The 25,569-nt window shown below is 43.6% G+C and overlaps 1 protein-coding gene across 3 annotated transcripts in view; it reads right to left on the bottom strand.

Annotated features, from left to right (window-relative positions):
- The window catches only part of PLXNC1 (plexin C1), a 159,301-nt gene that overhangs the window by 95,359 nt on the left and 38,373 nt on the right, over positions 1 to 25,569 (bottom strand). For all 3 annotated transcript variants that reach the window (XM_002823595.5, XM_054527490.2, XM_054527491.2), the window contains exon 5: positions 2,850 to 2,964. In XM_002823595.5, coding sequence (XP_002823641.3) covers positions 2,850 to 2,964 — 115 coding nt within the window. The remainder of the gene's footprint in view (positions 1 to 2,849; positions 2,965 to 25,569) is intronic.

The raw sequence follows: 25,569 nt of genomic DNA, 5'->3' as shown, positions 1-25,569 counted from the left end.
ACACACCGGGGCCTGTCGGGGGGTGGGGGGCTGGGGGAGGGATAACATTAGGAGAAATACCTAATGTAAATGACGAGCTGATGGGTGCAGCAAACCAACATGGCACATATATACCTATGCAACAAAACTGCACGTTGTGCACATGTACCCTAGAACTTAAAGTATAATAAATGATAACAATAATAATTTTATTTCTGTGTCTTTTCTATTTTTATTACATATCTCCGCTTTCCTTCTCCACCACATCAGTCATTCCACCAGGGGAGCCCATGTTTACAATCTTGTATGAATTCTTCCATATTTTTGCCCATGCTCAAATAATCATATAGAGACATATATACATAAACATATACAGGGACATTTTTTGATCAATATAAGATCATGCTAGGAACACTTTTATGCATCTTGCTGTTTTTACTCAACAAAACCTCACAGAAATCCCTCCAGGACAACTGGAATTGCTCTAATTATTTCTTTTTAATGCTGATCCCATAGTGAGTATGAGGATATACTATCTTTTAATTGTTTTGTGGAAAGAAACAAAGCTTCTGTGAACAGAGGTTCTTATTATATGGAGGTTTTTCTCTGCCTACAAAGTGACTAGAATGTTACTAGGCATATGATAGGCAGGTAGCAAATAGCCTTTGAATAGAGCTAATAGATGGAACCGAACACGACCCTAGACTGCCGTCTCCATAGGTCAGGGTCAGGTTTATTTAAACAAAGACCTGAGATTTTCAGGTAAGCCAAAGGTGGCAATAGGGTAGGAAATATTTTGAAATAATGTGATCAAGAGATAGAATCAGATGGCTTATCAACACTATTAAAATAATTAGTCCGAAGTTGGTTTCAAAGGATAGCTTTAGTCAAATTACGAACTTCTTATCTTCTTTGAGAGTGGTGGTGAGCTGGAGAGAGTGAGGCAGTGGCTGTGTGGGAAGTCTCTGGGAAGATTAGGGTAAACCACAGTGGGACTTAGGCGAGGAAGAAAACACCAGTGGTTGTTTGGGTGGTAAGCAGTTTTTGAAATGTTCCAGACCAGATATAAACAGTGACTAATTTGTAATAGTGAGCCCCTAGCTAGGTAAGGAAGTTGTATAAGCAGCACTTTTTATTTAATGAACAAGCTACTTCCTCCCACTACATTTCGCTGAAGTATTATCCTTAAATTTTTTTTATTGACATAAGAAAAAAATCTTCCAGAATCTTAACCACTTATCAGAGTCCTGGGTATATTCAAGGATTATGGTATTCTACTTTCTACTATTCTCTATTAGCGCCAAATTTGGCTATTTTTCAGACTGATGAGAGAAATTAAAATTTGGATATACCTATGTTTAGATGCCTAAGAATCTTTTCCACCAAATCTATTCACTCTGATTCAGGGCTGGTAGAAGTTTGTATGAAAGTTATTATTATTATTTTTTTTCTCCAGGAAGACAACAGAAAGTGACAACAGCCAAATAACTTTAAATCTGTTAGTTCTGATCAGTTACGACTGATTATTTTATTATTTATCATTTATAATTTTCACTTATAATTTATCACTTATCACAAATTATTATTGATTATTTTATTATTTATCACTCATTAAATACTTTGGCTCTCCTTTATTAAATGTTAAATCATTGTAAGTGGTAAAGTTCTTGCTATTTCTCTGAAATGGCAAAGTGTAAGGGAAAAGAGAAAGTGGCCCATTTCCTTGTTAATGTGGCATTCAAACAGAACACAGTGAGCTCAACAGACAGGTCAGCTGGCTGCTGTACAGTTATTCATAACAGAGGACTCCGTACAATTATTCATAACACATAACATATAATTTATCACTTATTATTTATCACTTATAATTTATCACTTATCACAAATTATTATTGATTATTTTATTATTTATCACTCATTAAATACTTTGGCTCTCCTTTATTAAATGTTAAATCATCGTAAGTGGTAAAGTTCTTGCTATTTCTCTGAAATGGCAAAGTGTAAGGGAAAAGAGAAAGTGGCCCATTTCCTTGTTAATGTGGCATTCAAACAGAACACAGTGAGCTCAACAGACAGGTCAGCTGGCTGCTGTACAGTTATTCATAACAGAGGACTCCGTACAATTATTCATAACACAAGAGCCGTCATTAGGGAGAAAATGTCTCCTTATAGCACCACGGAGATTGCAAGGCAGGAATTCTCTTTTCCCATAGGGCATGGTTGGCATGTGCATTTGAAAATGCTTAAATACGCTCCTTGCTCCCTTCTCTCATCCAGTGACAGGACTGATGTGTTGTCAAGAGTGGTGCTACCATAGCAAAGGCCCACTGGCTTTCCAAAGGACCTCACTTGCGATAGTCACTGCCCATGTTGGTCTTCTCTCCATCTCTACCAAGACCGTTGGAAGCTATGTTCATAAGATGGTTACTGGGGAAGCCTCAACACATTAGGATAAGGGACCATTACACTAAACAAAATTTTGCAATTAAGCCACCTTTAAGGAATCTCGTTGACCATGAATCTGAACTTCTTTTTTCTCTATTTTCAAAAGCAATATGTATTTCTACAACACTAGAAGTCCAACTTTTCTTCCAGTTCAACCACTGAGAGTCATCTTCAGCTCCACAAGATGACAAACTCCACGACAGCAGGCCCATGATGTGACTTGGTTACTGCTATATCCCCAGCACCTTGCAGAGTGGATGGCAACTGGTGGGGACTCAATATTCGTTAATGAGTGCTAAATGAATGGAGTGCTATCACTAAGCATGTTTGATTGCTAACAGATATTTTACACACAGAAGAAATTTAGCATGCGCTGTGCGAAATGAGACAATACAACGAGGACAAATTAAAATCTTTCCTCTTACCTTGTCTTTACTGCTTCGAATTATCTGAATTTTAGGGCACTTTTTTGCTCCAGACGAAATATCCAGCCAGTTTTCTAAGTTCTCTGAATGTACACAATCTCCTTGAAAAGTGCACCTAAAAAAACGAGGCAACAAAACAGCAATCCCATATGTGTGTTAGTTAAAACAGCGACCCCATAAGTGCGTTAGTTAAAACTTTCTTATACTTGGCTTCAGTACAAAATGCCAGACTTTGTACAGTGGATTATTGATTTGAGCGAGAATAGGAACATGATGCTAAAACCATGAAAAGCAACAAGAAAACAGCAGAGCGTTTTTTTTCCATCATGTCTAGGAGCAAAGAACAAATGTAGACAACACATTGAACTTTGACTCCTGAGCCATCTCTCAAGATGACATCGCCAAATATATCCAAAACACACCCTCCCATGGATTCTGAAATAAGGAGCTCCCTTTTAGAAATACCTAGCAAAGAACATCTCAAGGAAGAGTTCACATATTGTATAAATTTTAGGTTTGCTATTCATTCTCAGAATATCAACCTATTGTGTAACTTGATTTTGTTTAAAAAAATAATAATAGTTACTATTTAGTGCTTTGCAGTTTGATAATTAAATAGAAATATTTCAAGGGCAGAGTCTGCCTAAGAATTTGATAAGACATTCCATAACCATCTGCTACATAACATTTATTTAGACAGATACCAAATTATATCAAAAGATATAGGTGAAACATTTTTCCAAGGCCATTTTCCCAAGTCAGCCAGCTCAGAGGATGACCCAGATAAGTCTTAAGCTGTGGCTAGGGCCAACTACTTTGATAAAGAGATGCTCAGAAGCTGAGTGGTGAGATCACTGGCTTGCTTGATGTGTCAGTCACTCTAGGTCCCACTAACTTGGGAACACTTGCCTCACCAGACGGGGCACCAACCTGGCAAGAAGAACAAATACCAACAGCATGTTATTGCCAAAAGGTGTTGGACTCCACAGATATTCCATTGAATAGTGTCAAGGAAAGAACAAAATATTTCTAGTACTACACCTCCTCAAGGCTGAAGATTAAAATGCAGGGGTGGTAAACCAGTGATGGTGAATTTTTAAAAGAAACAGAAAACACATGAATCATAAGATTGAAAAGCAACCAAATGATGACCACATTCAGCTACGGGGAGTCCCAGAGGGGATCCGAGCGGAATGAGGAATGGATGGGCCCAAATAGTGTATTTGGCTTCCTAAAGGTTTTATTTTTTCTCCTTTCTCTACTCTCTCTCTCTTTTAATTCTTAAGAATTTAGGCCTCATGGCTTCATCTTTGAGCTCTGTGTTAATTTGAATATGGCAAAAATAGAACAGGAAGTCAGTGAGTTTCACTAAACGTCATCCCCAAGCACAATACCTTTAGCATGTCACCGGCTTCTGACATTCGGGGAACCCTGCTCCCAATAAGCACTCCCACTACATCTGCGTCAGTTTCTTCTCCAACATTATAACCATGGCGATTTTCATCAGCAATTCTCCAAAGCCGTAAATTTATCTGACCCTTGATGGCTAGCTCGTCCGTCATGGACATTAAGTTCAAATTAAACCGCCTCTCAATGTCAGAGAGAGTTTGCAACGGAGAGACAAGCACTGCTGGATTGAAAAACAGAATGACGAAGCTGGTTCTTTCGGTTGTATCTGAAATAGATCATGACTGTCAAAAACTCCCTGCCTCTCATGGGCACTCCGGTTTCTGTAAGGCACTTCCTCTGCCTATAAGAAAAAAAAAATAAGCCAATTCCGAAGAGACTGGAGTACAAATATTTTTGTTGGCTCTTAATGCTGCCTGGGAGTCAAAGCCTAAGGCTGCCAAAAAAACAAGTGTAAAATATTTCATACAAATAGTGCTACAATTTGCCAATTTGTAGGCAGAAAACAGTAGTGCCACTGAGTTATCACTCCCTTTTCTGAACTCCTATAGCATTTCTTGTTGGAAGTACATATTTCGGTATTTAATCATATGCTGCCTTGAATTACAACTTAACTGTTTCAGAAGTCTATCTCAGTTCTCCCCAAGTAAGCTCTAAGCTCCTCAAAGAAGGGAGAAGGTCTTTAATATTTCTTTAGCAAATCCCTCAGTGTCTGGCAGCATGATATGCAAATACTAGGGTTTCAATAAATATTTTTGAATGAAAGGATGAAATATGAAATCTCTATGGGTCTTTTCCATTGCTGATTTTTCTTTCTAGAGTTTTAATTCATGTCTGACTCCTCCTTATGCCAAAGAGACTATTTTTAAAATAAGCTAAAAGTTTAAATCTGGGGACCAAATTAGGGGGTGAGGTTTCCATTTTACTTTTTGAAAAAAAAGAGAAAAGAAAATATATAATGAAACTCTCATTTTTTATTCTGCATAAGGCAAAAACAAAATCTAACCATGTTAAGGAACTAAACATAAATTCCTTGTTTTTATATATATATATATAAAAACAACCCACCACCTCTGAACTCCTATTCCTTGCCTCTCACCAGTAAAAATAAAAAATGAAAAAGTAAAAAGCAAACCATGACACCAAGTATGTATAACCAGATGGCCAGCCAACAACAGTATCTTATTACTTCTCAAATACTGCAGATTATAAAATCTTCATGACAGCATATTACTCATACATTTACATTTCTTACAGAGCAGATCTTATAGCTCCCATATTTTAGTAAACAAAGCTAGTTACTCTGAAATAATTCCTTTTGAAAGCTATCACTCTAATTCCTGCGTATCAACAAGAGCAATGGTCAAGTGCATAAACACTTGAGCCACTGCCCTAATTAAATTAAAATCTCATTGTCACACAGGTCTCTTAGTGAGGCTGATTCTTCAGTGATGTACTCTCAGATAGGCTGATATCTTAATGGCTTCATTTCAATTTCTTCAGGCCAAGAATAGGAGGAAAATTGGATTTGGATAAGAATGGACATATTCTAGGGAAACTGGTAGAGATATGTTTGCTTTCTTGACTTATTATTACTTTTGCTCCATCCTCTACTGAGGATCTATCCCAAAGTCCTCAGACTCAGTCAGTATTTTATTTTTCTAGTCCTTGTTTCCAGTTAGAGCTAATACTTTCATGATAAAGCCTGCAGGCAGACACAAGCCTATTTGCAAATTAGAAAACAGAACCTGCCCAAATGCAAAGAAAAGATTGCCTGAAGAAAAAAAAAATCCCCCAAACCAAAAAGTTAATTTAAAAAGACTTCACTTATGTGAAAAACACTGTATGTAGAAACAATTCAGTCAACGAAACTATTTAAGAAAGCTGTTCTTGTTAGTTTGCTATAAAATCTGCTGTAGAGCTTAATGTATTCGAGATAATACTAGAGTTTGATATTGGTGTTCAACTATATAAGTATGTAACGGCCCCCTCCCTCACCCCCAATAGATTTAAAAAAAAAAAAAAAGTTCCAAACCTACTCCGGCCCCAAGTCATAAACAGGAAGGTCCCAGACACTTGTTTCTAAGTTCACTGTTTGAAACTTAGAAAGTCTTTCTATACAGTGGGTTTGCTTCCTGGGTTCATAGAAATATGTGTAACCCATAATATCCCTGAATAATTACCCCACCACAGACTGGCATGGAGGGAACATTACTGTGTGCCAGGCACTGCTGGGAGTGTTTGCAGTTAGTTCTCACAACAACCTCACTCTTTACGGATGAAACAGAAGCTCAGAGAAGTATAGTAACATATCAAGGCCACACAGCTGCCAAGTGGCAGAAGTCTGATTTCAGAGCCCACAAACTTGGCCCCCTGGCTTCATGCTTTCCTACAGATCCTAACCACCACTTAATAGAGGACATTCATAGTTCCTCCTGGCTTCCTGGGACCTCAACCAGTGGTTGGAGGGTGGTGCTGGGCCAGGATGAGGACACAGGGATGGGGACCCCAGAAACAGAGAAGACAGAAGGTAAGGCAGAGACTGTAGGATGAAGAGGGTAGCAAGGATTTGGGGGAGAACACAGAAGTGGGGATTCTGAGAGGCCTCTAATTTTCCTCTATCACTAGCTGTGAATACAACACAACCACACAACTAGCAAGAGGTTAAAATTTCAGGCGGCCCTGGACTTAGAAATCCATTCTACTCCCAAAAAATTTTTCTTGCAAACCATCTGTTTCTAATATAAAATGCATTTTTCCCCCATAGAAATAATGTTATAAACAGTGATTAGGTTTCCAGGTTAGCCCACAAAACCTACTTATCCATAATGTAACTTTACTACTATATATTTGCAATAAAGAATAGCAGAAAACAATGAGATTGCAGCCATTTGCATTATATAGCAGTTTTCTTCTTTACTTATTTGTGTTTCTGCTCAGCTGGTAGTCTGGGAACAGTGCCCAGCTGGATCGACTTTTAAATTTATTATTACAGTATTGTATTTATACAGCATTTCTATTTTTTTAATGGGCATGGCTTAAATTATTAATTGTTTTCATGCCAACATAAAGAACAGGGAGGCCCACCTCTGAAAAGGAGCTAAAGTTTCCAAGCAGGTGAAATACCCATGGGCTGGGCTGGGGGACCTTGAGAAGCCGACTCTATTAGGCTAGAATCTTGCAGTAAAAATTTACCACTTACTCAACCTTGAAATAGAAACTCTGAACTCAGAAATGTAACTTCTACTTCCTGCCACTCAAATTTCATCAGCATCCTCTAATCTAATTGTTCACCAAGAGCAGACAGTCCCTGAAGGAATCTGATAACTACATATCAGGTACGTGGCTTGAATGTGGGGGTTAGTGTGAACTGTTCCAAAGATTCTACACTGATATAATATCAGAAAACTTTTAACAAGGAAACAATCCAGCTTCTCTCTCTCCCAGGAAACAAGAGACTGCATCCATGCTGGGGGAGGGCTTTGCTATAAGAGCATCCCAAGGTCTTTTGCTAAGTGATTTGAAACAGATGTCTGCATTTTTAGGGAAGGCACAGAGCCCAGTGGAGGGGCCAGGTGGTCTCCAGAATCGGGGGACTTTCTTTACAATTGCCAGTCCACGAGATGAGGAAACCAAAGTCTACTGAATGGAAAAGAATAGGAAGTCTGTGACAAACTAAACTTCAAATGAAAGGCCTCCAGACTCTTTAAGAGGGGAATGCCAAAACATAAGACCAAAATAACTTGCTGGGAAAGCTGAAAAATTGGATCTTCATCACCGAAGCTGAAAGTCAATCTACATGATAAAATTATGCTAATAACAGAGACAATTTAGAAGATTTTTTTTAAGCAAAAACATCTAACACGCCAGGCAATGTCTTTTCACATGATTTGATTCATTTATTATTCACAACAGACCTCTAAGTAGCTGCAATAATTGTCCCTGCTTCACAGATGTGGGAAACTGAGGCATAGCTGGTTCCATATTGCTTTCCTAAGGTCACAGGGATAGTAAGCAGAGGAGCTGACCTACTAAGTCAGGCAGTGTAGCCTCAAAGCCTGTGGTCTCATCAGCTACCTATATTGCCTCTCAGAATAGCTAATAGTGACTGAGCCCATCTGTCTTAGTCTGTTTTGTGTTGCTATAATAGAATACCACAGACTGGGTAATTTATAAAGACAAGACATTTATTTTTTACAGTTCTGGAGGCTGGAGAGTCCAAGGTCGAGGGGCCTGCATCTGGCGAGGGCCTTATTGCTGCATCATCCCACGGCGGGAGGTGGAAGAGCAAGAGAGAGCGAGGGCATGCGCATGTGAACAAGAGAAAGAGACTGAATTTGCAGCCTGAAGCCCTTCTATGATTGGTATTAATCCATTCACAAAGGCAGAGCCCTCATGACCTAAACACCTCTCATTAGGTCCCACCTTTCAACAGAGTTGCATTGGGGATTAAATTCCCAACACATGCTTTTTAGGTGACATTTTCAAACCATAGCACCTTCCTAGTGCCCACAGGCCAGGCACTGTTTCTGGGGACTTCTGGGAATTAACACAGTAATCCTCACAACCAGCCCATGAAGTAGGTGCTATTGTTACCACCTCCATGTCAGAGGATGAGAAACGGAGGTGCGGAGAAGTTAGTTAGCATGGTGTCTGGCACTGGCATCTATCTCTTGCTACTACACCTAATTGCTCAAAAATTTTAAAGGTTTCCAGGGTAGCGACATCACAAATGCCAGCACAATAGTAAGTAGATTCTTCCAAGACATGGCCATATAGGAAAATACAAGTTTTACTCAATTTCTCAGCATTTTTCAAACTGTGTTCCTGGAGTTGTTTTGAGTGTTAATATTGAAGTAGGGTTCTATTGCCAAGAAGCTTGGGAAACACTAGTTAAATAAAATTAAACAAGTCTCTCTGCTGCAGGACTTCTCAGAGCCTTGAAGATGCCACTGTGCTTTGTAACTTTCAGAGACAAGAATGAATGATGTACCATCTTCCAGCTTTTTTGTTGAAGGATGTTCTGAGGGATGAGAAATTCTAGTCACACACGTTGGGAACCACTACCTGGTCTGGTTTAATGAGCAATAATCCACATGGCGGATCAAATTAGAAAACTTTGTGCCTATTTTGGCTAGTTTGGGTAACTCTTGTACCCAAGTGATCATAGCCTATTAATTCTAAGCATCCTCTACAACCCATGCTTACCCTCCACCTCTCACCTGGGTTCCTGCAGTAGCCAAATGAGGCCTCCCCATTCCCACTTCCTGTTCCTGTCATCAACCTCCACATCAACATCTGGGTTACTCTTACGCACAGAGCTGATGATGTTACTCCCTGCTTAAAAATCTCTCATGACACCCTTTCCCCCATACCAGACTCTCCTGTCTACATGCCTTTCAGCACCTCAGCCTGCAATACATGTTTCCATGCTCATCTCTGACCCCGACACTGTGATCTGGCCCCTGCCTTCCTCTTCAAACTCATCCCCAGGTAAGTTTGGTTAATGAGTCTGTCTCTCTATCTAGACTGCAAGCTCCTAAAAACACCCATCCCTGATATCTATTCTATAGTGCCTCCTGGAGAGCAGGCATTTGATAAACACATACAGGGCAAACAGGCCAGGCCCTCCCGAGCTTGTGCTATCCTCACTGCCCTGAACGCCCCTGGGCCTGCAACACTTGGTGAAATCATGTTCCTTGTTCAAGGGCTATTTCAGTGTCCTCCTCTATGATGTTTGCTCAGACTCCAGGCAAAGCAGTCACTCTCTCCTCTGTGTCTCCATGACATTTACACATGCTCCTACTCTACACAGCATACTGCATTAGTTGCTGATTGCCTGCCTGTCTCTCCAGCTACACTGTAAATCCCCCAAAGGGAAAGGCCCACCTTATTCACCTTTGCACCCTCAGGGCCCAGAATCATACCTGGCATTCATTCTACAAATATTAACTGAGAGCCCATCGGACGCCAAACACTCCACTAGGCACTGTAGACACGTCCACGGATAAACCAGTTAAGTTCCTTCTCTTATTGAGCTTACAGTCCAGAGAGGCACACAGACAAAAACCAAACAAACAGACAATCATTTAAAATAATTTCAAATTGAGGTATGTCTTCTGCAGAAACCAAAGATATAGTAGAAAGGAACCCATTTTAGACAGGCTAGTGAAGAAAGATGGCATTTCAGCTAAGCATTCAAGGATGAGAACCATGTAGTAGGGTCAAGAGTAGTGGGAAGAGGCCGGTGCTACTGGCTCATGCCTGTAATCCCAGCACTTTGGGAGGCCAGATCACTTGAGGCCAGGAGCTCAAGACCATCCTGGCCAACCTGGTGAAACCCTGTCTCTAATAAAAATACAAAAAATTAGCTGGGCGAGGTGGTGCATGCCTGTAATCCCAGCTACTCAGGAAGCTGAGACACGAGAATTGCTTGAACTGGAGGCAGAGCTTGCAGTGAGTCGAGATCATGCCACTGCACTCCAGCCTGGGTGACAGAGCAAGACTCTGTCTCAAAAAAAAAAAAAGGAGTGGGAAGAGCATTCCAGGCAGAAGGAACAGCATGTGCAAAGTATCTGAGTGCACTTAAAGCATGGTCTCTGCAAGGAACTGATGAAATAGACCAGCTTGGCTAGAACTTAGTGAAGGAAGGAGGATAGTGATTGTGCCATTTGCAAGCCGGTGACCTCAAGCAAGACATGTGCCCTCTCTTTCAGGCTCTCCATCTACAGAAATGCAAATAATAGTTTTCACCTGATGAAGTTGGGAGAAAAATGTACATCTGTTCTAAGAGTTTACAGTTATGCCTCAATAAATATTCGTTATTATTATTATACGGGAAAATGGAACAGAAAATTTAGGGAAAAAATTGGATGACATAAGCCAAAGACAAAAAGGTAGTGATGAGAAAGGGATTTGGGCAATGAGGTTGACCAGATGCCCTTTGGCATTGCTCACATACCAGCTCAATGCCCAACATGCCTTTTCTATGTAAGGAGGCAGACACAATTTGAGGCTTCTTGGAGGATTCTTAATCACAACTCTCTTTCCTCCTAAATATTAAAGGGTTCTTTGGAGTCCTTTCATACTTTGAGTACCAGCTATTAGAGCATTTTGCACAGTGTATTGAAATTATTCCCACACTCACCTGTGAGCTTCATCAGAGTAGACCCTCATTCATCTTTGTTTCCCCCAGGGCCTAGTACAGGACCTGGCCCATGGCTGGGATTCAACAAAAGGTAGCTGAATTGGATTAAGAAGGAAATTTTAAAATGGCTAAATTCTTGTCTGTATTTCAGTGATACCAGCAGAAGTCATTTCATTGATTTTTGTTCACTAGGTTGGCCTGTTCACTGGCGTGGTGGAAAAACAGCCTTTGTCTTGAAACTTTGAGCTATTTAGCACACAAAAAACACATTTGCAGACTGAAACACTCACACAAAATGGGTTTGTGGCCTTTGCTCCATGTGGTTCTTCTGTGGGCGATGAGTGTACTAAAAGTTGGTGTTTATTTCCAAATGCAAACCATGAACTAAATAATTTAGGGGAGCCATTTAAAAAAACAGCAGCATGGAAATAAAAATGGGAAAATGACACCTCTTGAGTCAGAAAGGTCTGGGTTCAAAGCTGCTCTCCCATATACTCCCTGTGTAACTGGGGGCCACATTCCTTAGCCTCTGTGGGCCTCAGTTTCTCCACCACTAAACAGGTGGCAATGATATTAAAACCCGATCCTCCTGAAAGCAATATCAAATCCCACATTTGGCCTATCAGAAACAGTGCACCCTCCATATAGCAGAATAAAAGCAACAAAATGGTTAAAAAGCAAAAAACAAAAGACTGGCAGGAAGGCTTCGAATGAAGACCTGAACATTGTGTTTGGTTATGGAGGAGATGCTGGGAACAGGACAAATACTAGGTCACAGAGACAGATGAAAACATTTGAGGAATATTTAAAGGCCAATCAATACATTCTTATGAAAGTGCATGCTGCCTGAGATAAGGTCATTTCAAAAAAAATCTATTCCATTACAACATATATTTACTAAAAGGGATGTTCTTAATGGTGCTTGTTGGAAGTCAGAGAGCATCCATTAGAGATGGTGCAGGTAAGTAGTATGGAGGCTGAGGTCCGAGAATGTCAGTTACCAGCTCCGCTAAACAAAAAACAAACCCGGCTGGGCATGGTGGCTCACGCCTGTAGTCCCAGCAATTTGGGAGGCCAAGGTGGGGGGATCACGAGGTCAAGAGATCAAGACCATCCTGGCCAACATGGTGAAACCCCGTCTCTACTAAAAATACAAAAATTAGGCGAGCATGGTGGCACGTGCCTGTAGTCCCAGCTTCTCAGGAGGCTGAGGCAGGAGAATCACTTGAACCTGGGAGGCAAAGGTTGCAGTGAGCCAAGATTGTGCCATTGCACTCCAGCCTGACAACAGAGTGAGACTCCATCTAAAAACAAAAAAACAAAAAACAAAAAACAAACCTGGCTTCTGAGCATGGCGAGCACTTTCCTGGTGCCAACTGTCTGGGACACCAAGGGTGGAGAGGTGCCCCTTAGCACTGCTATCCCCTCTTTGCCTTCTGCTTTGAAATACATAGAACTCATAGCTCCTCTCATAGCTGAAAAAGGAGGTGGAGAACCCACAGGACATAGGTTGACTCCCAGACCCCTTCCGGTGTTGGAAAGCCCCCCAAATCCCTTCCAGCATTCGCAGTAACCCAGATGCATGGATTCAGCCCACACCACGGTAATTCAGTAATTCCCCGAGGCCCAAAGAACATATTCCTCTTTGCTCCCCACCGCTTCCACCCCACAGACAGTTGTCCTACTTGCTTCTACACAATTAATCGGCACAATGGGGTCCTCACACGAGAAGGAGAGGCCGTTCCCAATTCCATTATTATCATTATTGCTGTCATTAGAGCCGCACTGGACCATAAAGAAGTGTCACTGCACAGACGTCAAGCTTGAGATCTGCACAAGGACACACCCCGGATTGGAAGGAAAGGAGGAAGGCTCTTCTGTCTCAAATTGTCAGCCATTCCGCTCAATAGTGCAATAGCCTAAGAAGGCAGATAGCCCCAAAACTGAGTGTGTCCCTTCGGGTCTTGGCTCAGATGCCCCTTCTCACTGAGGCCTTCCAGGGCCCCCTGTTTAAATTTAGCGCCCCCTGCCTCCAACTAGCGCTCCCCATCTCCTTTTTCTGCTTTATTTTTCTTCACAGCCCTGTTTACTCTGTGACATGTTCTCTTTCCTCGTTTATTTTTACACCGTCCATCTTCCCTCATGTTGTGCGTTAAAGAGTGTTCCCCCAAATTCGTCTCCATCAGAACCTCAGAATGTAACCTTATGTAGAAATAGGGTCTTTGTAATGAGTTAAGGATGTCGAGATGAAATCATCCTGGATTTAGGGTGTCCCAGTGAATGGGAATTTTCTAGGAGAAAGGAGAGGGAGATTTGGACACACAGAAGAAGGCCATGTGAAGACCGAGGCAGAGATGGTTATCCTACCCCAAGCCAAGAAACACCAGGAGCCACCCGGAGCTGGGAGAGGTGAGGAAGGATTTGTCCGTATAGCCTCCAGAGGGAGCCCGGCTCTGCTGACACCTTGATTTCAGACTTCTGGCCTCCAGAACTGGGAGAGGATAAATTTGTGTTGGTAGTCATTTGGCATGGCAGCCTTGGGAAACTAAAACACCTCACTAGAGGGAACTCCATGACGGCAGGGATTTTTTTTTTTAATTTTTATTTTCATTTTAAGTTCCAGGGTACATGTGCAGGATGTGTAGGTTTGTTACATAGGCAAATGTGTGCCAGGGTGGTTTGCTGCAACTATCAACTCATCAACTAGGTATTAAGTCCAGCTTGCATTAGCTATTTATCCTAATGCTTTCCCTCCCCCGACCCTACCCCCTAACAGGGGCCTATGTGTGTTGTCTCCTCCCTGTGTCCATGTGTTCTCATTGTTCACCTCCCACCTATAAGTGAGAACATGCGGTATTTGGTTTTCTGTTCCTGCGTTAGTTTGCTGAGGATAATGGCTTCCAGCTCCATCTACATCCCCAAAAGGACATGATCTCATTCCTTTTCATGGCTGCTCATTCCCTTTCATTCCATGGCACATATGTATCACATTTTCTTTATCCAGTCTATCATTGATGGGCATTTGGGTTGATTCCATGTCTTTGCTATTGTGAATAGTGCTGCAATGAACATATGTGTGGAGGGATTTTGACCTGTGTTACTCACTGCTAGTGCTTAGAATCCCAGTGCTTAGGACAGTGACTAACACATATCAGGTACTCAGTAAATACCTGTTAAATGAATGCATGGTTGCCTAAGCTTTCAAGATGGAGGGTTTTCTCCAACTCAGGTGGGACCTGAGTGCCGGGTCTTTCTTATACATAGCAGTTATCACAAATGCTCCATTAGGGCCATTTGCTCCAGGCTCTCCCCTCTCCACCCACTGCCATGAGGGATAATGTCCCTTGCCTGTTTCTCTTTGTTTTGCTCTAATGGCTTAGGAGCTAGAGCTAAGCCTAGAGTTGAATCCTGCTTCCACTACTTGTACAACCAGTGGTAGGCAGAATAATGGCCCCCAAAGATGTCCACGTCCTAATCCCTGGAAAGTGTGACTGTGTCACCTTACATGGTGTCTCAGTCCGTTTTGTGTTGCTATTACAGAATATTACTAACTGGGAAATTTATAAAGAAAAGAAATTTATTTTTTACAGTTCTAGAGGCTGGGCAGTCCAGGGTCAAGGGGTCTGCATCTGGTGAGGGCCTTCTTGCTGCATCATTCCATGGTGGAAGGGCAAGAAAGCACGAGAGAGAGAGAGAGAGAGAGAGAGAGAGAAGAGGGCCTAATGTATCGTTTTATCAGGAACCCAATCCTGTGATAAGTAACCCACTCCTGCAATAACTAATCCACTCCTGTGATAATGTCATTAATCCATTCATGAGGACAGAGTCCTCATGACCTAATCACGTCTGAAAGGTTAGACCTCTCAAAACTGTTGTACTGGGGATTAAGTGTCCAATACATGAACTTTGGGGGATACATTCAAACCATAGCACATGGCAAAGGGGACTCCAGATGTGAGTAAGTTGAGGATCTTAAAATGGGCAGATTATTTTGGATTATCTGGGTGGGCCCAATGTAATCTGATGATGCCACACTGTTGGTTTTGAAGATACAGGAAGGGACCATGAGCCAAGGAACGCTGGCTGCTTCCAAAAGCTGGAAAAGGCAAAGAAGGGCCTCCAGAAGGAGCACAGCCCTGTCAATGCTTTGGTTTCAGCCCAGTGAAACCCATTGCAGACTTGTGACCTCCAGAACTGTAAGATCACAAGTGCATGTTGTTTTAAACTGCCAAGTTTGTGGGAATTTGTTTCTGCAGCTGTGGGAAACTATGCACAAGCTAAGGCTGTTCTCTACAAAGTGGGGATTGTAATAGTGCTTACTTCATGGGGTACCAGGAGGACTAAATGGAACATGGCACAGAACGTGCAAGGTAGTGTCTAATGTATGATAAGCATACTCTTCTCCACCCATGCACACTGTCTCCTGGCCAGGCCTGGACTCGAGGCAGGCTCCCTGTGGAAGGGGCACTGCAGCCGCCTTCTGAATGAGAAGCAGTCACATCCATCTGGACTTTTCTACTGCAAAGCCTTCTGTGACCCTGTGTTAGTCCATTTTTTGCACAGCTATGAAGAAATACCTGAGACTGGATAATTTATAAAGAAAAGGGGTTTAATTGGCTCATGATTTTACAGGCTGTACAGGAAGCATGGGTAGTGTCTGCTCCTGGTAAGGGGCTCAGGAAGCTTCCAATCATGCTGGAAGCGAAGGGAGAACAGGTGTGTCACATGGCTAGGGTGGGAGCAAGAATGTGAGGGGGCAGGTGCCACACTCTCTTAAACAACCAGATCTCCTGTGAACTCAGAGTGAGAACTCACTCACTATTACCGAGGACAGCACCAAGCCATTCATGAGGGATCCATTCCCATGACCCGACTCCTCCCAGCAGGCCCACCTCCAGTACTGGAGGTCACATTTCAACATGAGATTTGGAGGAGACAAAACATCTAAGCCCTATCAGGCCCTCTCTGCTGTATGTAGCTCACCTCTCATGATGATAGAACAGACTAACTCAGGCTACTGAAGAATATGGCCATAAATTACTGTGCACCATGGATTATACTGGTCAAGTTTTAGGGCAATCACAGTCCTGGTAGGAAGGGTCCCTGCAGGTTAATGATAGGCCTGGGGGGCTTGAGGAAGGAGTGTCACTTGGAGAAGAACCCTCAAGACAGGAGAACAAGATAAAAAAAGGAGCTGGGATGTGTCCACAAGCAACTCATGTAATTCTTTTCATTTGTTACTCTGGGGTGTTGGGGACAAATATGCTTAGCATTCAGATGGCAGTTTTCTCTCGTGTGTTAAAAATACCCTTCTGTTACTCCCAACCCTTCAGAAAGTCTGATAGGAAGACTGACCACAGGGCCCTGCTGTTAGGCCGAGCGAGAAATGATCTCTTTCACGATCTCATGCGTGGAACAGCCTAACAGCAGCTGAAGACCTAAAAACAGCCACCAGGGGCTGCTTGAAGGTCTTCCAACTGTCAACATGGAAGAAACATGTAGAAAAATATGGAGTGAATGTGAAATTTGTACAGATAATTGAAGGACGCATACAGATACCTTATAAGCAGCATGCCTGGGGGCCTTGCCTCCACCTGTGTGTACCCTGTGCGGGGTGGAGCACGAAGGGTTGGGAGGGTGAATGCAAGTGTGCTCTTTCCTGTAGGGCCCATTTTCTGAAGAGGACTCAGCCCTGATTCCATCATGGCACTAAAATCAGAGCAAGTGGGGCCTCATGGATGCAATGGGAGATGTACTACCTCTCCCAATGGGGAGGTACATGAATTCAGAGAATAGCCACCAAGTAACTGACTCAGGAAGAGATGTGACATAAACTCTCTCTTTACAAAACACACCAGAGGAAAGCGACCCAGGAAAGGTGGGGTTGGAGGCCGGGAGAGCCTTGGATTAACGTGGTTCATCTTCCACATTGCCAGCGGGATAATCTTTTTAAACCATAAATATGGCGCTGGAAGGCCTCTGCTTAAAACCCTGTCATGAGTTCCCAGCACCCGCTAGTAAAGTCCACCCTGAGAGCCCACCCAGCACCTCCACCCACTTCCTTCCTTCTAGAGCCAGTGTATAGAACTCCATCTGCCAGTCTCTCCACAGACCTCTCACTGCGCTGGTTCTTCTGCCTGAAATGCCTCCTGACCACTCTTCCCCTGGTGAAGGTCTACCCAGGCTTCAAGGCCAGTTTTAAGGCCACCTCCTCGTTGAAGCCTTTCCCAACCTCAGGGACAAGTAATGACTGTCATTTGGGCTTCCACCAAATGACAGTTGACACAACTTCATTGCCTACCAGGAGCCAGGCACTGGGCCTACGATGATGTACGTTATGGGATTTAATTCTCTCAGTAAACCTCTGAGGCAGGTACTATTATTATTATTATTATTATTATTATTGAGACAAGGTCTCGTTCTGTCACCAAGGCTGGAGTGCAGTGGTACAATCACGGCTCACTGAAGCCTCAACCTCCTACGTTCAAATGATCCTCCCACCTCAGCCTCCCGAGCAGCTGGGACCACAGGCATGTGCCACCACACCCAGCTAATTTTTGTATTTTTTGTAGAGACAGGGTTTCACCATGCTGCCCAGGCTGGTCTTGAACTCCTGGGCTCAAGCGATCCACCTACCTCGGCCTCCCAAAGTGCCTGTAATCCCAGGATTATGTGCCTGTAATCCCAGCACTTTTTGCAATACCTGGCCAATTATAAATGCCACTTTATAGAAGAGGAGAAGTGACAGAGATAAGAAACTGGCAGGTCACACAAAGCCCAGATTCTATCCAAGCAAAATGCATTTGGGACCTGATATGGTTTGGATCTGTGTCTCCACCCAAATCTCATGTTCAATTGTAATCCTCAATGTTGGAGGTGGGGCCTGGTGAAAGGTGATTGGATCATGGGGGTGGGTCCTTCATGAATGGTTTAGCATCATCTCCTCAGTGCTGTTTTCGTGATGGTGAGTGAGTTCTCTTGAGATCTGGTTGTTTAAAAGTGTGTGGCACCTCCCCAACGCCCCTTTCCTCCTGTTCCAGCCATGTAAGATGTGCCCTGCTTTCCCTTCACCTTCTGCCATGATTGTAAGTTTCCTGAGGCCTCCCCAGAAGCTGAGCAGATGCCAGCATCGTGCTTCCTGTACAGCCAGCAGAACCATGAGCCAACTAACCTCTTTTCTTTATAAATTACCCAGTCTCAGGTATTTCATTATAGCAGTGCAAAAACAGACAAACAAAGGACCTTTCCTCTGTCCTCATAGGCTGTCCTGCCCATGTTGCCAGTGTGGAAGTCCACCCCCTGCGTTTCCCATGCAGCCCAAACAGGCCACTCCTTCTACACTCCCTACTCAGTAACTGACACCTCTGTGCATCTGGTCACCCCAACCAGATGCCTGCACTCCTTCCTCTGTAATCTCAACACCAGCTTCAGTGCAATAACTCACCCCACTGCACACTCTGAGACTCAGCCCTGGTGTCTCTCAGAAGCCCTCCCACATTTGACTCAGGTGCCCATCTTTTGGGGTCTAACCTGGTGCCCAGCCCAGTGCCTGGGACACAGGAAGAATCAAGTGTACACGTGGGTATCACTTGTTTGTTTTCTTCATGAAGACTGAGATCAAAGGAGAAAGGACACATCTTCCAGAAAAACAGTGGCCACCTTGAGATTTTATTTTTCATTTTATGGCCCTATTTTTAGTGTGTCAGACTCAAAGGGGAATCTAATTAATCACTAAGCCCTGTCAATTCTATCTTCCAAATAGCTCTCTAATCCACCCACTTCCTTCCCTCACCACTACTATCACTCTAATTCAGTCCCTGGTCTCTTACTGGTTTACAGCCACCTGCTAATTGATCTGCCAGCTCTTCTCAGTCCCCTCCAGTCGTCCACCTTGCACCCCAGAGTTCTCGTTCTAAAACACTCACCTGATCTGGTCGCACTTTTAATTAAAGCCCTGCAATAGCTCCCCAAGGTCCTTCCAACAAAATTCAAATTCTTTAATGTGACTTGCAGGGCCCTCCCTTCATCTGCCTCTGCCTATCTTGCCACCCTCATCTCCCAACACCCCCCAGCTCTCCTGTATGCTCGTCCACACTGAGCTTCAGGCCAAGCTCTCCTGGCCTTTGTACAGCCTGATCCCTACACCAGTTTCCCGTGCCTCATCTGTACCTAGCTGATATCCCCCTACCCTTCAGGTTCAGATTAGATATCCCTTCCTCCAGGAAGCCTTCCTTGACCTGTTAAGTTTGGGTTAGATATTTCTTATGTGCCCCCATGAAACCCTATACTTCCCCCATGCTAGCCCTTATGACACTCTATTCATTCATCTCCTTTACTTATTGATAAGAGTGGATTATTGTTCCCAATTCTTCAATCCATCCTGTATGAGAATGACACACCCACACTACATTTTTGCCAGGTCACTTTGCAGAATCTTCCACTAGAGTAGGTGGAAGATATTTCCCTACTCCATGGATATTGGGCTTGGCCATGCAGCTTGCTTTATCAATGGAATATTGGTCAGCATGGTGTCAGCCAGAGCTTAGAACATGTTGTCTAGTTTAGCTTGGTCTCTCATGATATTTCTATTTGCCTTAAGAAGAGCATGTACAGAATGAGAAACATGGGAAACAGACCTGAACTCAACCTTCAGCTTGACATTGACCCCACCCTTCTTCCCATAGCTGACAGGCTGACCGATGAGCAAGAAAAACAAATGTAAATAAATGTTTGCTCTTTTAGACCACTAAGGATTTGGGGGTTGTTTGTTATACAGCATTACTAGATCAGAAACCTAACTGATACACATTATATCCCTCATTAGATTGCAAGCTCTATAGAGACAAGAAAGAACTGTACCCTGAGCACTGAGCATAGGACTTAGCACATTGTTGTGCTTAAAAAATATTTGTGATTGGATGTAGGATTGAATGAATGAATGTTGGCCATTGATAAGTCTGCCTTCCCATCTAGCATGCGAGTTCCTTAAAGCCAAGAATGGCATCTGATTTCTCTCAATACTACCTAGCTATCTCATGCTGCAGATTAGGCTCTCATTAGGTATTCAATAAATATTTGTTGAAATTAAATAATTTTGGATTTTATGGGCTGGCTTGGGAATCAAACCTTAATTTATGACATTGTTTCTATGGGAAAATGCATTCTGCATGCCAAACAAACTTGCAAATGAACTTTTGGAACCTCACCCGTTCATTGGTTCGGGATTGCCAGTTTTGTGGAAATCCATAACTGAACACATGTGCTATGCTTTGCAATATGGGAGAAACTGAGAAACTGCTTCCAAACCCAAGATATTCAGCCTGCAAAAATTCACTTTCCACCCACACAGACAAATTCAGCACAGGTTGGATCTGAGGTTCCAACAATAAAATACTAGACTTTTTAGAGCTCATTGTTTATCTAATTGCTTTTTATCTACTTATACTAGATGCCTATTCCCTTTTTTTTTTTTTTTTTTTTGAGATGGAGTTTCACTCTGTCACCCAGGCTGGATTTTGGCTCACTGCAACCTCCATCTCCTGGGTTCAAGTGATTCTCCTGCCTCAGCCTCCCGTGTTGCTGGGATTACAGGCATGCACCACCACACCTGGCTAATTTTTGTATTTTTAGTAGAGACAGGGTTTCACCATGTTTGCCAGGCTGGTGTTGAACTCCTGATCTCAGGTGATCCACCTGTCTCAGCCTCCCAAAGTGCTGGGATTACAGGCGTGAGCCACCATGCCCAGTCTGGATGCCTATTCTTAACATCTGATCAAAAGGAAGTGCAGATAGTTTTCTTGCCTCTCCCCACCATTCCACTTTCTAGACATGTATGCAAGAAAACTCAACCTTCTCAACAGAGAAAATAAATTATTTTTCTAAATAAATCCATGACATTTAAAATAAACAGAGTGGGATGCTCTACCGTTATAAGAAAACATCCCCCTTTAGAATTCCTAATTTTGAATGGTACTGGGAGCTTCACATGAGTCACAGATATGAGATTTAGTTTCATTTCATTGTAGGCCAGAACCCAGGCTGTCTGAAACCAAGTGATCTGATGTGGCTGTGATGGGCCATTGCTCCATGACTTCAGAATGTCTTATAAGACTTAAGGCACAAGTCTTAACCTGCTATTGGTAGAGTCGACCAATCACTCAGCCTATCTCATTCATTTAACTTATGTTTTTCTGAGCACATTTCAATAAAGAGAGGTAGAGAAGTAAGGTCATTCCTAATAGTGATGGGCCATGAAGAAAATAAAACAGTAATGTCACTGTGAGTAAGGGGAGGCTACTGAAGACTGGGTAGGCAGGTGCAGAGAGATGTGTGCTCTAGGACCAGACAGTCAAGAAAGAGTCTGCCATAGAAAGATGTGGGGAAGAATGCACTAGACTGAGGAAACAGCACATGCAAAGGCCCTGGGGCAGGAACATGCTTAGCATAGTCTTAAATCAGGATGTCTGGGGTTAAGTAAACAAAGGAGAGAATGGCATGACAGGTCAGAGAAGTGGTGAAAGGCCAGATCACGGAAAGCCTGGTATGCAGGCCCTGGCAGCAAGGGAGTCAGACTGAGTTCTAAGATGGAAAGCCAGCGGAGGGTATTAAGCTGGGGAGTGACATAATCTGATTTGTATTTTAAATGAATCACTCTTCTTGGAGCACATTGGGATAGGGGTGAGGGAGGAAGAGCAGAAGCAGGCTTTTGGCCAGGCGTGGTGGCCCACGTCTCTAATTCTAACACTTTGGGAGGCCCAGGAAGGAGGATTGCTTGAGCCCAGGAGTTCAAGACCAGCCTGGGCAACCTGGTGAAACCCTGTCTCTACAAAATACAAAAAAAAACTGGGCATGGTGGTGCACACCTGTGGTCCCAACTACTTGGGAGACTGCAGTGGAAGGATCACCTGAGCCTGGGGAGGTCTAGGCTTTAGTGAGCTGATTGTACCACTGCACTCCAGCCTGGGTGACAGGATGAGACCCTGTCTCAAAACAAACAAAAGACTATAACTTACAGCCAGTTATCAACAGAAGCCCCCATGTCTTCAACCTCTTCTCTGATTGTTCCTTTTCCCTTCTCAATATTACTGAAACCAGCTCTCCCTCGAGGCCACAGCTTCCCCAGGCCCCTCTCAAGGCCTGGCTGCTTCCTCTCCCTCATCTAGCTGTCCTACTTGTGTCTTGCAGCCTCTTCTGGAAGATCCTTCTTCTCTCTTTCCAACATTTCCTCCCCAGCTTCGAAGCCCATGCTGTCAGCTCAAACCACCCCAGGTCCCTCCTCACTGTGATCATTACAGACCACCCCAGCCCTGGTCACTTCCCTTCATTCCTTGAATATGTAGCTCCTCACTCTCTTGGTGACTGCGATTTCCACACAGATGATGGAGCCATTTAGTACTCTGGTAACCACCTCAGTTCCTTGACCCCTCTCTGCCAATGATCTTGACAATTACATGGCAGACCCTGTCACTGCCAATAACTCCACCCCTCCATGACCTCAATATCAAGCCCCCACAGTCCAATAATTCCCCTTTCCAATTCTCTAGTTCCAACAATTTTTTTTTTTTTTTTTTTTTGAGACAGGATCTCACTTTGTCATCCAAGCTGGAAAGCAGAGGTGTGATCTCAGCTCACTGCAACTTCTGCCTCTGGGACTCAAGCAAGCCTCCCACCTTAACCTCCCGAGTAGCTGGGACCACAAGCACATACCACCACATTCAGCTAATGTTTGTATTTTTTGTAGAGATGGGGTCTTTGCCATGTTGCCCAGGCTGGTCTCAAACTCTTGGGCTCAAGTGATCCACCCGCTTTGGCCTCCCAAAAAGCTGGGAATATAGGCGTGAGACACCGCGCCTGCCCCTAACAATCTTTAAACTCAACCTCAACTTCCAACACAGACCCTGCCACCTTTTCACATCCCTACCCCCGTCAGGTCCTTACTTCCCTCCTTAGAGCCCAAGTGCCATCATTATATGAATCAACATCCATATCAATATCATCACCCATTCCTTACATGCTCCCTCAGCTCCCTGGCCACTCTCTCCTTTCTTGATGTATTTTCTGGCAAAGCCTCCAAACTGGCTAAAGCTAACTTTTCTGAGTCTACAGCTATACCACCAAAGCTGAACGCAGCTTGAGAAAGACAAAACCATGCTTACGGCTCTCACTTCAAACACAAGACCAGCAACCTCAAGCGGGCCCTAATGCTGCCTGGCAACCGCTTGATATTTCCCTACTCTATTCTCTCTCCCAGTCTTCCAGTTCACTCCTTCTCTCTCTTTTTTCCTCAAACCTCCTGCCTCACCTCATTGCTTCCTCATGCTTCCTCCCTCACCTCATTCTCAATGGCCTTACGCCACTGAAAATAATGTGAGCAATAGGAGAAGACACCACACAGGCCCCTGCCGCCTCCCCATGCTCGGGCCCAGAGTCCCTACCTTCCCTCCTATCACTGAGGGTGAGGGGCTAGTGCTCCTGTCTGAGGCTGGCCTCCCTACTGGCACAACAAATCATATTTTCTTCCACCTGCTGAAAGACAACACTCCACAACCCTTCTCTCTCCTGTATCATCCGTTTCTCCTTCTCTTCTGGAATTTTCCCAACAGTGCAGACATGCACTGTTATTTCATGCATCTTAAAAAGACAAAACTGGCTGGGTGTGGTGGCTCACGGCTGTAATTCCAGCAATTTGGGAGGCTGAGGCAGGCGGATCACCTGAGGTCAGGAGTTCGAGACCACCCTGGCCAACATGGTGAAACCCCATCTCTACTAAAAATACAAAAATTAGTCGGGCATGGTGGCACGTACCAGTAATCCCAGCTACTCGGGAGGCTGAGGCAGGAGAATAGGCTTGAACCTCGGAGGTGGAGATTGCAGTGAGCCAAGATCATGCCACTGCACTCCAGCCTGGGAGACAAAGCCAGAGTCCAACTCAAAAAAAAAAAAGACAAAAAGACAAAATTCTTTGGACTCTACTTTCGCTTTCAGTGTCTGCTTCATTTTTTCAGCTGCCTTTCTCAGTAAAGCTTCTCTAAGCTGTCCCTGCTTAAGGTCTTATTTTCCCATTGTCTCTTGTGGATTTAGCGCCACTCCTAACAATGGCATTCCCAGCAGTCACCCACTGTCACAGGCTAAGTGCAATGGATCCATTCTTTTCTTCTCCTGCTTGACCTCTCAGCTGAATCTGACCCAGTGGATCACTTCCTCCTCCTTTCTTTCCTTGGCTTCCAGGAGACCACCTTCTCTAGTTTTTCCTCTTTCCCTTCTGACTGCTCCCTCCTTATTTCTTGTTCTGTTTCCCCTCCTTCTCCCCAACCCCTAAACACCACAGCCCCTCAATGCTCAGTTCTCAAACTTCTCTCCTCAATCAACACTCACTCCTTCATCTGGTCTTAAGGCTTCTCTAAGTACCATCTAAAATACTACCAACTTCCAAATTCATATCACCAGCTTGGACATCTCCCACAAGCTCCAGAGCTGAGCTTGTTGATGCGTTAGCCGCTAGCTCCATGTGGCTATTTAATCACCACCATCGTCGCCACCATTATCGAATTGACTCCTGTATACAGCTCTACAAATACAGACAGGATGCTACATAAATGAATGGATCTAAAAGATTATGGCAAGACTGCTCAGTGAGTGTGCAACAAATAAATCCCGTTCATGATCAGTGAATTATTCATGAGCATTTTTCTGGCCCTTGCTTCGTTTGTCTGCCAGTGACTCTGACGGAAACAGCCCGGTAAGGAAGCGTAGCAAATGGCAGGGGCAATTATTCCCCTCGCTGCAGCTCGGATTGCGCCTTCCCCCGTGAACTCTTAATTAATTCCATCCCCATATTTTTGATTTGTTTCCTAAACCTCTTCCTTGTATTGCATTTCCCCCTCTCCCTTCATTTCTCTTGGCTGCCTCCCACTTCAGTCACCAATTCTTTTCCTCCTCCTCTTTTCTATCCCCAAACTGTCCCCTGGTTCAGCCTTCAGCATCTCTCCACCTGCTCTGCTCTTTCTTATCCTTTTCACCTTTAAAAACTGAAAGCACCAAACTGACAGACACTGTTACGGGTTTTTTTGGGTTTTTTTTTTCTCTCTCTCTCTCTCTCTCTTTCCTGCCTGAGCTGCAGCGAAGGCTCTCTCCTCCTTTGCTTCTCCGGCAAGAGCCCCAGTACTG

This window comes from Pongo abelii, chromosome 10 (assembly GCF_028885655.2).
Source record: "Pongo abelii isolate AG06213 chromosome 10, NHGRI_mPonAbe1-v2.0_pri, whole genome shotgun sequence".
NCBI classification, from domain to species: Eukaryota; Metazoa; Chordata; class Mammalia; order Primates; family Hominidae; genus Pongo; species Pongo abelii.
Note: the sequence above shows the minus strand (reverse complement) of the source record. Positions and strands in the feature narration are given on the sequence as shown.